The sequence below is a fragment of the Tilletiopsis washingtonensis genome, assembly GCF_003144115.1.
Source record: "Tilletiopsis washingtonensis strain MCA 4186 unplaced genomic scaffold FA09scaffold_8, whole genome shotgun sequence".
In the NCBI taxonomy this organism is placed as follows: Eukaryota; Fungi; Basidiomycota; class Exobasidiomycetes; order Entylomatales; genus Tilletiopsis; species Tilletiopsis washingtonensis.
Genome location: NW_020312005.1, coordinates 308,594 through 320,891, shown reverse-complemented (window position 1 = coordinate 320,891; position 12,298 = coordinate 308,594). Strand labels below are relative to the sequence as shown.

Below are 12,298 nucleotides of genomic sequence, written 5' to 3'. Positions count from 1 at the left end.
GTGGTGGTGCGGAGGCAGCAGTCGTGGAGCCGGCAGCGTATCTCCACCTTTCAACGCCCGGCAGCGAGCGGCCCGGGCGAACGGCTTGGCTCCGCCGTGTGTTGCACTCAGACTCGCCTCGGCGCGCCACGCACGAGACCCGCGCATCGACGCGTCTTGCGCCCAGTCGCTCTCGGGCGCGCTGGCCGCGGGGGCTGGTCTTGGCCCTGGGAGCGCACGGCCTCCTTCTGGGACGGCACCTCGAGCTCGAGCTTGCTCCCCATCCCCTGCCGCCGACGCCCATCCACGCCATCCACCACCTTCACGTCCTGCTGCAGTCCGCCGCCTCACACTGCGGCTGCCGGCCCTCACGACTCCGAACGACCCGCTCCGCCCCCCTCACGCCCTCTGCCCGGCGGCCTGAGCGCGTGCTGCCCGTGTGCTTCTCGTGCTCTGCCCTTGCATCCGCTCTGCTCGAGCCCCGCCGCGCCGGACCATCTTCACGCCCTCTTCTGCCACACCATCCGCTAAGCGTGCACCAGCATGGGTGACTTTGTCTCGCAGCCCGAGTTCTTGTGCGTGCATGCTGTGCCGAGGCCCCGTCGCCGGCGCGTCGCGCACCTCCACTGACGCCCAAGCGGCCCGATCGCAGTGAGGTGGAGCTCGGAGAGAGCCTGATCTCGCGGACAGAGACACTCGGTGAGAGGCGCCCGCTCGTGCTGGCGTCGCTGCAAGCGCTGATCAGCGGCCCCTGCAGCATCCTTCCGCGAGCTTGGTCCGCCGGACCTGTGCCACGTCATCAAGTCTGGGCGAGCTGCCAGCGCCAAGGATGTGAGTGCGCGCCGAAGCCCGTCTGACAGGTGGCAGAGACTGACTTGCATGACGGCAGATCGGCTCGTATCACTATGTCTCGGGCGTGGACGCGTCCAGCTCCGCAGCGCTGGCTGCCTACATAAACAGCCTGACGTATGAGCTCGAGCAGAGCCAGGCATGGTTCTCGACGGGCAAGAGCGCGTACAAGCTCAAGAGTGGAGCATACTGGTGAGTCGCGCGCTGGCTCGTCGCTCTGGCCCTCCTAGTCTGCCTGGTGGATGGGCATGCGTGCGATGAGGTGCTGACGCGAGCCTGGCAGCTGCTTCAACGCCTTTTCGCGCGTCGACGTCCGTGTGGAAGTGCGCATACCCGGCTCCGTGGACGCATATGTCGTTGACCTGCGCGGCGAGCGGCACGAGCCGACGCCCGAGATCTGGCAGGAGGTGTACCTCTCGGCGCTGCTGCGCGCCATCCTCTACGCCGACGATGCCAACTACCGGCTGGCGGGCTACCGAAAGCTCGACCCCATCAGCAGCCCAGATGCAGAGCACCGCTTCCTGCAGGCGGCCGAGAACCTCTTCTTTAAGGGTGAGTCTGCGCAACGGGGCGAGCGCGGCAGCGCGTGTCGAGCTCGCAGCTGTTTGCGTAAGGAATCGCTGGCTGTGGGCCCGAGCACCGCTCACCTATGCTCGTCTACAGGCTGGCAGCTTGGGTCAGATCCCGAGATCCAGGTCGCGACAGTAGTGTCGAACCACCTGACCGCGGGCATCCTCAAGTACTTTGGCGATGCGCACCGCTACGAGCAAGCAGTGAACCTGTTCGAGAAGCTCTACGCACGTGCGCCGGAGGTGGCAGCTCTCGTGGCGCAGGCGTACATTGGCATGAGTGAGTGGAGCTGCGCGGTGCACGAGAGGCCGCGTCGCTGAGAGACATCGCGCAGACGAGGAGGTCAAGGCCGTGCAGATCATGCACCGCGCGATCCAGGAGACGCCGCAGAGCTACGCGCTGCTGCACATCCAGGCCGACTTTCTGCGCACCAAGGGCAAGACGGAGTGGGCGCTCAAGCTGGCCAAGCAGGCCGTCAACTGCGCGCCGAGCGAGTTCGTCACGTGGGCCAAGCTCACCGAGTGCTACATCGAGCTCGGCGAGTGGGAGTCGGCGCTCTTCACGCTCAACTCATGTCCGATGTTCACGTACAACGAGCGGGACCTGCACCGCATGCCCACGCCGGCGCGCAGCCACCTGCCGGTCAAGGCCTTTATCGCCGAGAGCGGTCTGCTCGACGAGGAGAGTGCGCGGGACAATGAGGTGAGTGCTGCGTGCGTTGCCCATCTCTGCGCCTGCTGATCCCTCTGTCAGGCCGACGTCGCCCTGCTACGGCTGCCGGCGCCTGCCCTGCGCGGCACCTTCGCGCGCGCCTACGCGCTGCTGGCACGGCTCACGAGCCAGATCGGCTGGGACGAGCTGCTGAAGTGCCGAAGCTCCGTCTTTGTCATGGAGGAAGAGTACCGGGCGCAGAAGGCGACGCAGGACACGCCGGCCGCCACGCCGACGACGGAGCAGGTGCCGGAGCAGCACGCGGACGCCGACACCACTGTGGCAGAGTCGGAGACCTCCGACTCGGTCGACCACGGCGGCGAGACGGACATGCCGCCGCTGCCCGTGTCGGACGACACTGCCGACGAGGAGGAGGAGGCTTCGCGGCTGGACCGCAAGCTGAGCCACCTCAACATCTCCAGCCACGCCAACGCCTCGAGCCAGTCGATCCCGACGATCAAGATCTCGACCGAGTCGGACCATGAGCGCGAGCAGCAGGCCATCGAGTCGTACCTCAAGGAGCAGGAGGAGCGGAACGCCGTGCCAGACTCGGGCGCGACAAATGGCCACGCCGACTCGGAAGAGGACATCAAGTCGGATGTGCCTGTGCCGATCGTGCAGGTCGAGGCGCCGCCGCTGGAGAAGCCGGCGCAGGCGCAGGCTAGTGCAGCCCACGCACGGACAGAGTCGCAGGCCCTGGCGGCGGCGGCAACAGATCCTGGCGCGGCGGGCAACGCGCAGGCCGCTGCTGACGCCACGACTGCCGAGCAGGCCAACGACGGCGCGGCGGCGAGCAACAGCTTCTCGTTCACCAACAAGCGGCTGTGCGAGCGCTGGCTGGACAATCTCTTCATGGTGCTGTACGAGGTGAGTGCTCCGCGCGTGGCGTGCTTCTTCGCCGGATCTGACGTGCCTCTCAGGACCTGCGCGTGTACACCATCTGGCGCGCCGAGGTGGCGCACTACCGCGCCCAGTCGCTGCCGTACCGCAAGACGGGCACGGAGTGGGAGATTCTCGGCGAGCTGGCGCTGCGCCTGCACCACAAGGAGGAGGGCAAGGACGCGTTCCAGCGCTGCGTCGACTCCAAGTTCTCGGCAAAGGCGCTGCTGCGCCTGCTTGAGATCTACGCCGAGCAGAAGGACGTGGAGCGCACGCTGTGGACCAGCCTGCGGCTCACTGCCTACCACCACCGGTGCGCCTGCTGGCCCTCGCCTCTGCGCTCACCGCTGACGCAGCCTGTGCAGGTGGTACATGGAGGGCTCCTTCCCCGGCGCCGTGGCCAAGAACCTGTTCAAGCTCATCAAGGAGGTCGGGCTCAGCAAGGTCTCGTACACGCTCGTCTCGATGTCGCCGCCGCCGGCCATTCTGCGTCTGATGCAAAATTGTGCGTTGCGCTGCAGGGTCTGCGCCCCGACGCACAGCTGACCGTCCGTCGCAGATCTCGCCTACGGACAGACCTTCCAGCTTCCCGGCAGCACGTGGTGAGGCCTAGACGCGCATTGCAGGCCTGCTGTTGCCCGGGGCATGCGCGCGCGAGGGCCAGAATTGAGATGTGTCACTGCGTGTGCCGTTTGTACGTTGTGGTGACGTGGAGACAGAGCAGCGACAGCAGGGCCAAGGATGGGAGCTGGACGGACGCGTCCGATGAATGCGCTGCAGTAGTGCACGGCGGCTCGCACTGCTCTTCGAGCTTCCCGATACCAGAGTGAGGGTCTGCGGCGCCTTTGGCTGCCTCCGAGGACGACGGCCTGGCCGCTGTGGGCGGCGCACATGACTTCGAGCGTCGCTGCTCGCATCAGCCCGCGGTGGGCGCGCGAGCGCCTCCCCGCGGCGTGCCGGCCTCCTCGTCGACGTCAACAAGCAGTCGCTCGTACGGTGGGCCCTCTCATGCCCCACTTTCACCTTCAAAATCATCGCAGTGGTACTGTGTAGCTGCACATCGAAGGCTTCGCCCAATTACCACCTGCAGAGCTAGCAAGGCAGGGTTTGTCTGAACCTGGAGAGCTCACAACAAGGGTCATGGCGCTCGCCGACACGCTCGATTGCCGAGTGCACAGCATCTGCCGCTCGGTCATGCGGCAACTCGTCAACCTCCTGCTCCGCAAAGTTGCGAGCGAGAATCTGGGCAAAATCACCTGCAGCGCAGTGCATTCGTGAGCTGTCAGCATCCTGCAGCATCGCAGCGATGGCCTCCTCCTTGAGCCGCCAAGGCCTGTTCCCACGCGCTCCACGCTGCTGCAGCCTGACGTCGCCCAGCCGGCCTCTAGGCAGGCCGAAGGCTCCTCCTCACCATGCGACGTCGTTGCTATCTGCGGCTGCACCGAGTTTCAGAGAGAGGTCCACAGCGGCTCCCGTGCTGGCATGGCCAGAGGCTGCAAGAGACAGGAGAAGGGGCAGCCCTCTCTGGCCGCAGCGCCGCGGGTGGATGTTGGGCCCGCCGCAGCGCACGTGGGCGGCGCTGCCCCTATGCGAGAAGGAGAGCTGCGCCTTCTGCGCCGCTGCGGCGACTAGGCAGCGTCAGGGGCGTGCTGTGTGCCTGGACGTCTGGATGCTAGAACGCTGCGCCTCCTCTGGCCCTTACTACTCAGCCCCCAGCGAATGGGCTCTCTCTCTCCTGCGCGGAACGGCGGAAGGGTCGGCTCAGGAGCCCGTCAGAGGCAGCCGCAGCGGCGCCGCGTGAATTGGGCATCACGTGCCATTTTGCAAATCGAACCAGCCCGCCAGATTCGCACCGGCGGGCGGCGCGCGGTGACGCGGGTGCTGCGCGCCCCGCAGGCCCGCCGCGCTGCTGACCCGGCTGCTGCTGCGCGCGGCGGCCGGCTGACCCTCACCACCATCCCCGCGGCCCTTCCTCCCAGGCCGCACCTCCGTCGTCGCCGTCGCCCGTGCTCCCACTGCGGCATCCGGCAGCCCTCTGCAGCGCGCACTTCTCGCCGTCGCCGCCGCCGCTGCTCTCCGAGCCGCGTGCTGCTGTCGCCTGCGCGTCGCGTGCCCGCTGCGCCGGGCCCGGAAACGTGCGCTCGCCCTCGCGCGTGCGTCCGTCTTGCCGTCCGTTGGGTCGAGTGCAGTCCGCTCGCACTGCCGGGCGCCTGTCTGCGTCTCGCTCGCTCGCACTCGCTGCTCCGGCGTGGACTCTGCCTCGACGACCCCTGGGGCTCCGCACCCATCCGCACCGACGCTGCGCCAGACGCGCCTCACCGCGCCACCTGCGTCGCGCGCCGATCCGCCTCTCGCGCTCTGCGGTGTCCGCATCGTCGAGTGTGTGAGCCAGTGGTCCCGCCTCTGCCTCTTCACGACCCTCTGCCGCTCTAGACGCCTTCATTGGCAGTTCTAAGCCGGCATACAGCGCGCGTGGCAACCGCCTCGCCCTCTGCTTTGTTCCCCTGAAGCGCTCGCGCGCTTCATCTCGGGCGCCCATCGTCACGTCGGTCTCCGATCAGCGTACCTGACGGCGCATCTCTTCGCCTCTTCCGTCTCGCATCCTTCTCTCTACGACTACACGGCCGTGCAGGAGACGTCGCTGCGGCGCGCGCCTTCCTCGGCTCTTCGTCCTCACGGACCGCGACCCGCCTCGATCCACTCGCACGCCTGAACGCGTGCAGTGATCGTGTGTGGCTCGCACGGCTTGCCCACTGCAACCATGGCCGCGTACCATGCAGAGGCGCGCACCGACGCTGGCTACTACCAGCAGCAGGTGCACGCCGCCCAGCAAGCACAGCAGCAGCAGAACGTGCAGGTGCAGGCGCACGCTCATGCGCATGCTCAGGCGCAGGCGCACGCCCACGCGTACGCGACGCAGCAGCATCAGCAGCCCGGCGGACCGGCTGCGGCACCGACGTCGGCGTACCCCGCGCACATGCAGCAGGCGCAACAGCACGGCGCAATGGCCGGGCAGCCTGGCCAGATGGCTGACGGCGCCGGCGGCATCGTCTTGATCGACGCCTACGGCCAGCAGACGGGCTACTGGCCTCCACCGCAGGCGCCGCGCATCTCGGCCGCGGCGGCTCGCGCTGCCAGCATGAATGCGCGGGCGTACTGGGACACCAGCCTGGCTTCGTACCACGCCGCACCCTGGGGCGCACACGATGCCTGGGGCCGCGCGCCGTACCACTCGGCTCAGCAGCAGCAACAGCAACAGCACCAGTCGATGCTTCACCACCAGCTCGCCAAGCTGCAAGGCCCTTACTCGAGCGCTCCTCAAGACGCAGGCTGGCAGGCGTCGCAGCAGCGCCAAGCGCACGCCGAGCAGTACCACCAGCAGGCACAGGCCAACGCGCAAGCCCAGGCGCGCCACGCTGTGAGCTCGGGCTACGCGGTCCCAGCACACCTCAGTCAGGCGTACGATCCGGTCGCCCGACAGACGAGCCAGCCGCAGGCACACGCAGCGGTCGGACAGGCCTACCAGCCGGCCTGGGCTCCGGTGCAGAACCGGCGCTACTCGCAGCAGCCGCAGCAACAGCAGCAACAGCAGCAGCCACTGCCCATCTCGGAGGCATACTTCCAGCAGCAGCAGCAACACGCCGTCGTCGCCGACCCGCACCACGGCAACCCGTCCTGGCCCACAGCAGGAACGCAAGCACGGTGGAACGCGCCTGTCATCGCTGCACCGGTCTTCGGAGAGGCGCTCCCGCCGCAGCCGCCGACGTGGGGCCTGGGCGGCGAGTACGAAGCACAGCGTCGCAAGGCCGCTGAGCTCGCTGCTGCCAACGCGGCGCCTGCACCGCCTCCATCCGCCGAGCAGGCCGCGGCTGCTGCCGCTCCTGCCGACGGTCCGCTGCCGCCGTCGCCCAACACGCTCGACAAGTCCGGCCTGCCGCTCTCGGGCCTCGGCGCCGAGATCATCTGGGGCGCCTGTGCGGCGCTTCTCGAGCCCGAGCTCATCTCGTCGCGCCGCTCGAGCGCAAGCAGCCGCCGCACGTCGAGCTCGATCCAGAGCAGTCCCATGGTGATGACGCCGGTCACGTCGCCGCCTGTGCACGCTAGCAAGAACGGCGACTGGCCGGCCGCTGGGCGCCAGATCAGCAACGACGGCGGAAGCAGTCTGCTGCACCGTCTGGCCGTCGTCGGCGCCGGCAACGGCTCCTCCGACCCGGTCGACAGCTCCGACTCCAGCAGCGCCAGCGCCAGTGAGCCCGGCACTCCTCCGTCCATGAGCGGCTCCGAGATCATTCGCAGTGCTGCGCAGTCTGAGATCAAGCTTCGCGCCGACGGCTCGAAGCTGAGGGGTCTCGGCCTTGGTGGTGTCGGTGCCACTCGCGCCGGCAGTCCCATGGAGTCCTCTTCGCCTGAGCTCAGCTCTGGCTCGGACCGTCGCTCGACTCGCGCAGGCTCGTTCAGCTCCAAGTCGATGGACCGCTCGCGCACGTCCGTCTCGAGCATCCTGCGCCTGATCTCGCCCGACTGGCGCTGGAGCAGCAACGACGACACGCTGCCGTCTCTCTCCGCGCCGGCCTCCACCGAGACCCGTCCATCCGCCGCCACTCGTCCACGCCGGCGCTCGAGTGCGCACGGCTCGCCACACCAGCCCAGCATGAACGGCATCGCTGCGCCCGGCAGTGAGATCAGCCCTGCCTTCCGCCGCTTCGCCCATCAAGTTCTGGCTCAGACCCTCTTGAGCCCGACCGCCTTCCTCCTCGCGCTGCTGTACGCCCTGCGCGTGCCGCACCTCGCCGTCGGCGCCGACGGTGAGCTTGATGCGGAGGCTCGCGAGATCTTCGCCAGTCCGCCGTCGGCAGCGCCGTTCAAGATCTTCACCCTCGGCCTCATGATCGCGAACAGTGAGTCAGCCGCTGGCCTGAGCCCTGGATGCCACTAATATGAGTCTCTGCAGAGCACCTCGACGACCACACATTCACCGCTTCGACATGGCACGACGTCACTGGCATCCCTCTGCTCGAGCTCAACCGCATGGAGGCCTACTTCCTGGCCCGCTGCGGCTTCGAGGTGACCGTGCCTGAGCGCGTGTGGATTGCTTTCCTCAAGCGGCTACGCTCGCGCGAGGAGAACAAGGCTGCCGCCGCCTCGGCTGCCGCACGGCGCTCAAGCGTGCGCAGCACCGCCTCGAGCACCGAGAAGCTGGCGGGCGCCGTGACGCCGGACGAGGCTTCGCGGCGCCTGCTGCTCGCCATCGACGACGCTCTTACCGCGCTTGGCCAGTTCTCGCCATTGCCGTCCGCCGTCACCACCGCCAGCTCTGCCCTCAGCTCTCCGTCGGCCATGAGCTACGAGACTGTTGACGACGAGCCGCGTGACGTCGGCCGCATGCGCCGCCCCACGTCGGCGCTGCAGTTCAGCCACCACCACTGCCGCTCTGCCCCGGCATGCGGCAACACCTTCGCGACGCAGCCAATGGTCGAGGACGACGTCTTCGACGAGGAGGAGTCGCCTTACCGACCACAAGGCGGCGCCTCGCACTCCTCACGGCCGAGCCTCGACGCTTCGCTGGCGCGCTCGAACTCCGACTGGAGCGCGAGCCTGGCCAACCTGGCCAGAGCACCGCACAGCTTCGACCCACTGGCGTCGGTGCGCTCCTCCATCGACGCACCGCTCGCGCCTTCGGTGCTGCTCGCTCTGCTCAACAGAATGTAGTCCGGCTCGCTCAACGCCGGCCGCTCGCCGCACATAACAACACGCCACCCTCTGCGCTCGCTCCGAGACCTCTCTTCGCTCGCTGTCCACTATTCTTCCTGCAGCACGACCTCGCCGACCCTGTTCGCGCCCAGTCTTTCCAGCATCGGTGTCTCTAATTCGCGCTTCCGCCCGCTTCTCGCCAGCCGGCGTGCGCGACATCTTCACTGATCGTCGTCCGCCGCTGTGCCGCTTTTCCGACTCGACCTACTCGTCCCGCCGTCCACGCACGGCTCGATTCCGCTCCCGCACACGTCTCGTCTCACAGCGCGCTCCCGACATATCTCCGCGCACGGCCTCTCGCGCCGGCCCCGAACCCAGCATCTCAGCCCTCGTGCGCTTTGCTGGTGCTTCGACCCAAAACAGCGCGTATCCTACGCACTGCTTCCTGCATCCGCACCCGTTCTCCGGCACGCGCGGCCTTGTGCTTCTGCCGACCGCCACGCCACGTTCATACACTGCCCGCCTTGCGGGCCACGGCGCCCAGCGACGCTCTCTCAGCTCGCGGCGCCCCCTTGCTACTTCGTCACTCTCTGCTCTCTCACTCCACTTCACCTGCACATATATCCGCCCCGCACATTCTGCAGAGCAGGCGCACCCGTCCATGCGGCGCCCTTAGCCGAGGCCGCGCCCTGCGTCCTCGGCAGCAATCCATCTGCTCCATGCCACACTGCTGTCTGCGGCCGTCGTCTGTTCTGATGTGCTCGGGCGAAGCCAGAGTCTCATTGGTCTGCCTCGCTGCCGCTGTCGTCCTGCGGCCCCTCGTCTGCTGGACTGCCAGCGTCGTCCCGCACATCCATGGCCTCGCCTGAAGAGCCATTTGTGGCCTCTGCCGGCGCGGCGCCCTCCTCGGCAGCCTGCTCCTGGAGGACCACTGGCGGCGCCGGCGCAGCCTCGCCCTGCGCCGCAGCAGCAGCCTGTTGGGCGCGCCATGCTGTAGGTCGACCGTGTGAGCCACAATTGCACGGCGACGGAGCGCTGGAGCCACTCACCGTGGGCCATCGCGAGTAGCTTGAACGACGGCTTGCCCTTGCCCTCGTCCGAGTCCGGCCAGAGGAAGTCGTAGTCTGTGCGAGGAGACAGAGTCAGCAGTCGCAATTCGCCGACGTGACGGGCAGACTCACACTCCTCCTGTCCGCCGTCCTCGGTGTCTCGCCGCTTCTTGACGACACGCGGGAACATGGCCTCGACTTTCTTGAGGTTGGCGTTCGCGCCTGCGCCCTCGGCCAGCTCCTCTGCGGTGGCGCCGTGCTCTGCCTCGAAGGCCTTCCACGACTCGAGCAGCAACACGCGCTGGAGATGAGCAGAGTCAGCGAGTGAGAGGCGAGAACGGCTGCGACGCAACGCACCTCTTCTTTGAGGCCCTTGAGCTTGAGATCCTTGTACCCGCGGCTGAAGATCTCGCGTGTGCGCTCCTTGGCTGCGGCTCGCCGCTCTGCCCGCGCCTCGAGCTGTTCCTCTGTGAGCACGCGCGGCGCCTTCTCCGTCTCCTCCTCCTCTTCCTCGTCCTCGTCGCCTTCGTCCTCGTCCTCCTCCTCGGCAATCGCAGAGCCGATCTGCGACAGCGCGTAGGAGATCCAGACCTTGACGTGGCCAGTGCGCTCGAGGAGCCGCTCGAAGAGCTCGCGCACGTTCTCCCACTCGCGCTCGTCGAACTCAAAGTCGATGTAGGCCTTCCAGAGCACCTCCGGCATGTCCATGCCGGAGCTCTGCCGTGTGGCCAGGTCGAAGATGGCGCGTGCGCGCTCAATGTCGAAGAGGTTGCGCTCGAGCTCTGCGAAGCGGATCCAGGTGCGCGAGTTGCTCGCGTCCCACTCGATGGCGCGCTCGTAGATGCGACGAGCACGGTCGAACTCCTTTAGGCTTAGCTCGAGCTCGACGTAGCCGCGGAAGAGACGCTCCTTCGGCGCCATGCCGATGCTCGCGCCGAGGATCTTGCGCGCCGCATTGAGGTCTAGCCGACGCACCTCGAAGTGCGCGTAGTTCAGCCAGAGCTTGGCGAACGTGAATGTCCGGTGCGGCACGAGAGCAATGGCCGCCTTGTACACCTCGCGCGTGCGCTCGTAGTCGAGCGTCTCGACCTCCTCGAAGAGCGCGTAGCAGAGCCAGAGGAAGATGTAGCGCCGCCAATGCCGCTTCTCTGTGCTTGGCGGCACGTTGGCGACGGCGCGCTCGTACACATCCCGCACGCGCGCCCGGGCCGTGCTGACCTCGGGCGAGTCCAGCGCGCCGCCGGTGGACACCAGCGAGCGGTATGCGTCCTCCTCCAGCCGCGTGTAGTCGAACCACGTGTCGTAGTGCGACTGGGCGCCGGCACCGCTCGTCAGCTCCTCCTCGTACTGAATGCGCCGCTTGCCCAGCACCGTGTCCTCGACGCCCTCGCGCGAGCCAAACTGCTTCTCGAAGCGCGTGTAGCTGGCGTAGATGCCGACCGACTTTGTCCGCGGCAGGCGCTCGAGGGCGTACTTGTAGATGACCCGGGCGCGGTCGAGCTCCTTGGCGCGCGTCTCCATCTTCGCAAACGCAGTGTAGACGCTCTGCGCCTTCTCCATCTTGTCCTCCTCCTCGCCAAAGTACTCGAGCGCCATGGTGAAGACCTGCCGCGCCCGGTCCATGGCGCCGCGGTCCTCCTCGAACTTGGCCCAGCGGATCCAGAGCTTCGGCTCGGGATGGCACGAGACGCAGCGCTCCCACACATCGCTGGCGCGCTTCATCTCCTTGTACCGCACCTCGAGACCGATGTACGCGTTCCACGCCTTCTCATCCGGCTCCCAGCTCATCCAGCGCTCGAACACCTGGCGCGCGCCGCCGACGTTGCCGAGCAGCTCCTCGAGATGCACGTACTTGTACCACAGCGAGTCGATGCGCGGCAGGATGCTCACGGCGCGGTCGAGCAGGTTGCGCGCATGCTGAATGTTGCGCGCCTTGAGCTCCATCTCGACGTAGCGCAGCCAGAGCGGCACGTGGTGCGGGTCCACATCGAGCGCACGCTCAAACACGCTGCGCGAGCGCGGCAGCTCGCCCTGCGAAGCCTCCCATGCTGCGTACTTGATCCATGCGGCGATCTGAGGACGAGACAGGGTCAGTACGATGCGGCAGGCTGCCTTGCGTTGGCCACCCTGCCGCCGATGCGGCGAGGCAGCGCGCGCTGCTCCGCTCTGCGTGGCTTCCAGCTCTGCCCTGCTCTGCCAGCCTTCGCTAGGCCCTACCGCACACTCACGTTGATGCGCGTCCGCCGGATCTCCGTCTCGAACTCGCCGCGCTTGCGGCCGCGGTACTCCTCGAGCTCCTCGTGGTCCTCGATGCGCTGCTTGGGGCGCGACACAGGCGCCTCCTGGCGCTCCTGAGCCTCGCGCAGCAGCTGCTCGGCGGAGATCTGCACCGGCGCCGGCGCGCGGTTCTTGATGCGCGGCGCGCGCGACTCGCGAGACATGGCGGGCGACTCGCGGGAGGGAGAGCAGGGCGGAGCGGGTGGTCGAGAAGGAAGCAGCGGCGTCGAGCGGCCGGCGTGACGGCGCGACCGCCGCGCGGCGAAGCGCTGCTCCCACGCTCAGCAGCCCCT

The 12,298-nt window shown here is 67.7% G+C and overlaps 3 protein-coding genes across 3 annotated transcripts; 2 read left to right on the top strand and 1 right to left on the bottom strand.

Moving 5' to 3' along the window:
- Positions 1-247: 247 nt before the first annotated feature.
- FA09DRAFT_343009 (chaps-domain-containing protein) lies at positions 248-3,594 on the top strand (the record flags this gene model as incomplete). Its single annotated transcript, XM_025744573.1, has 11 exons — positions 248-554; positions 632-678; positions 737-810; positions 869-1,020; positions 1,112-1,380; positions 1,492-1,677; positions 1,733-2,100; positions 2,152-2,976; positions 3,030-3,301; positions 3,354-3,493; positions 3,548-3,594. The coding sequence occupies exons 1-11, from the start codon at positions 523-525 to the stop codon at positions 3,592-3,594; spliced, it is 2,412 nt and encodes an 803-aa protein (XP_025599054.1). The 5' UTR covers positions 248-522.
- Positions 3,595-5,638: 2,044 nt separating this feature from the next.
- FA09DRAFT_251109 (hypothetical protein) lies at positions 5,639-8,820 on the top strand. Its single transcript, XM_025739701.1, has 2 exons — positions 5,639-7,886; positions 7,940-8,820. Exons 1-2 carry the CDS (start codon positions 5,750-5,752, stop codon positions 8,695-8,697), a joined length of 2,895 nt encoding a protein of 964 aa, XP_025599053.1. The 5' UTR covers positions 5,639-5,749; the 3' UTR covers positions 8,698-8,820.
- A 608-nt stretch (positions 8,821-9,428) lies between these two features.
- FA09DRAFT_307025 (hypothetical protein) lies at positions 9,429-12,209 on the bottom strand. The gene is made up of 5 exons (XM_025740547.1): positions 11,957-12,209; positions 10,086-11,801; positions 9,861-10,029; positions 9,729-9,803; positions 9,429-9,670 (listed from the first exon to the last, which is right to left on the bottom strand). Exons 1-5 carry the CDS (start codon positions 12,167-12,169, stop codon positions 9,459-9,461), a joined length of 2,385 nt encoding a protein of 794 aa, XP_025599052.1. The 5' UTR covers positions 12,170-12,209; the 3' UTR covers positions 9,429-9,458.
- Between the last annotated feature and the right edge of the window lie 89 nt (positions 12,210-12,298).

Bases quoted from the DNA above. Each gene is read 5' to 3' on its own strand.
- FA09DRAFT_307025 (XM_025740547.1), bottom strand. From the start codon at position 12,169: ATGTCTCGCGAGTCGCGCGCGCCGCGCATCAAGAACCGCGCGCCGGCG. The intron at 11,802-11,956 runs GTGAGTGTGCGG...TCTCGTCCTCAG, and splicing joins TCCGGCGGACGCGCATCAAC to ATCGCCGCATGGATCAAGTA. The intron at 9,804-9,860 runs GTGAGTCTGCCC...CTCCTCGCACAG, and splicing joins GGACGGCGGACAGGAGGAGT to ACTACGACTTCCTCTGGCCG.
- FA09DRAFT_251109 (XM_025739701.1), top strand. From the start codon at position 5,750: ATGGCCGCGTACCATGCAGAGGCGCGCACCGACGCTGGCTACTACCAG. The intron at 7,887-7,939 runs GTGAGTCAGCCG...GAGTCTCTGCAG, and splicing joins CGGCCTCATGATCGCGAACA to AGCACCTCGACGACCACACA.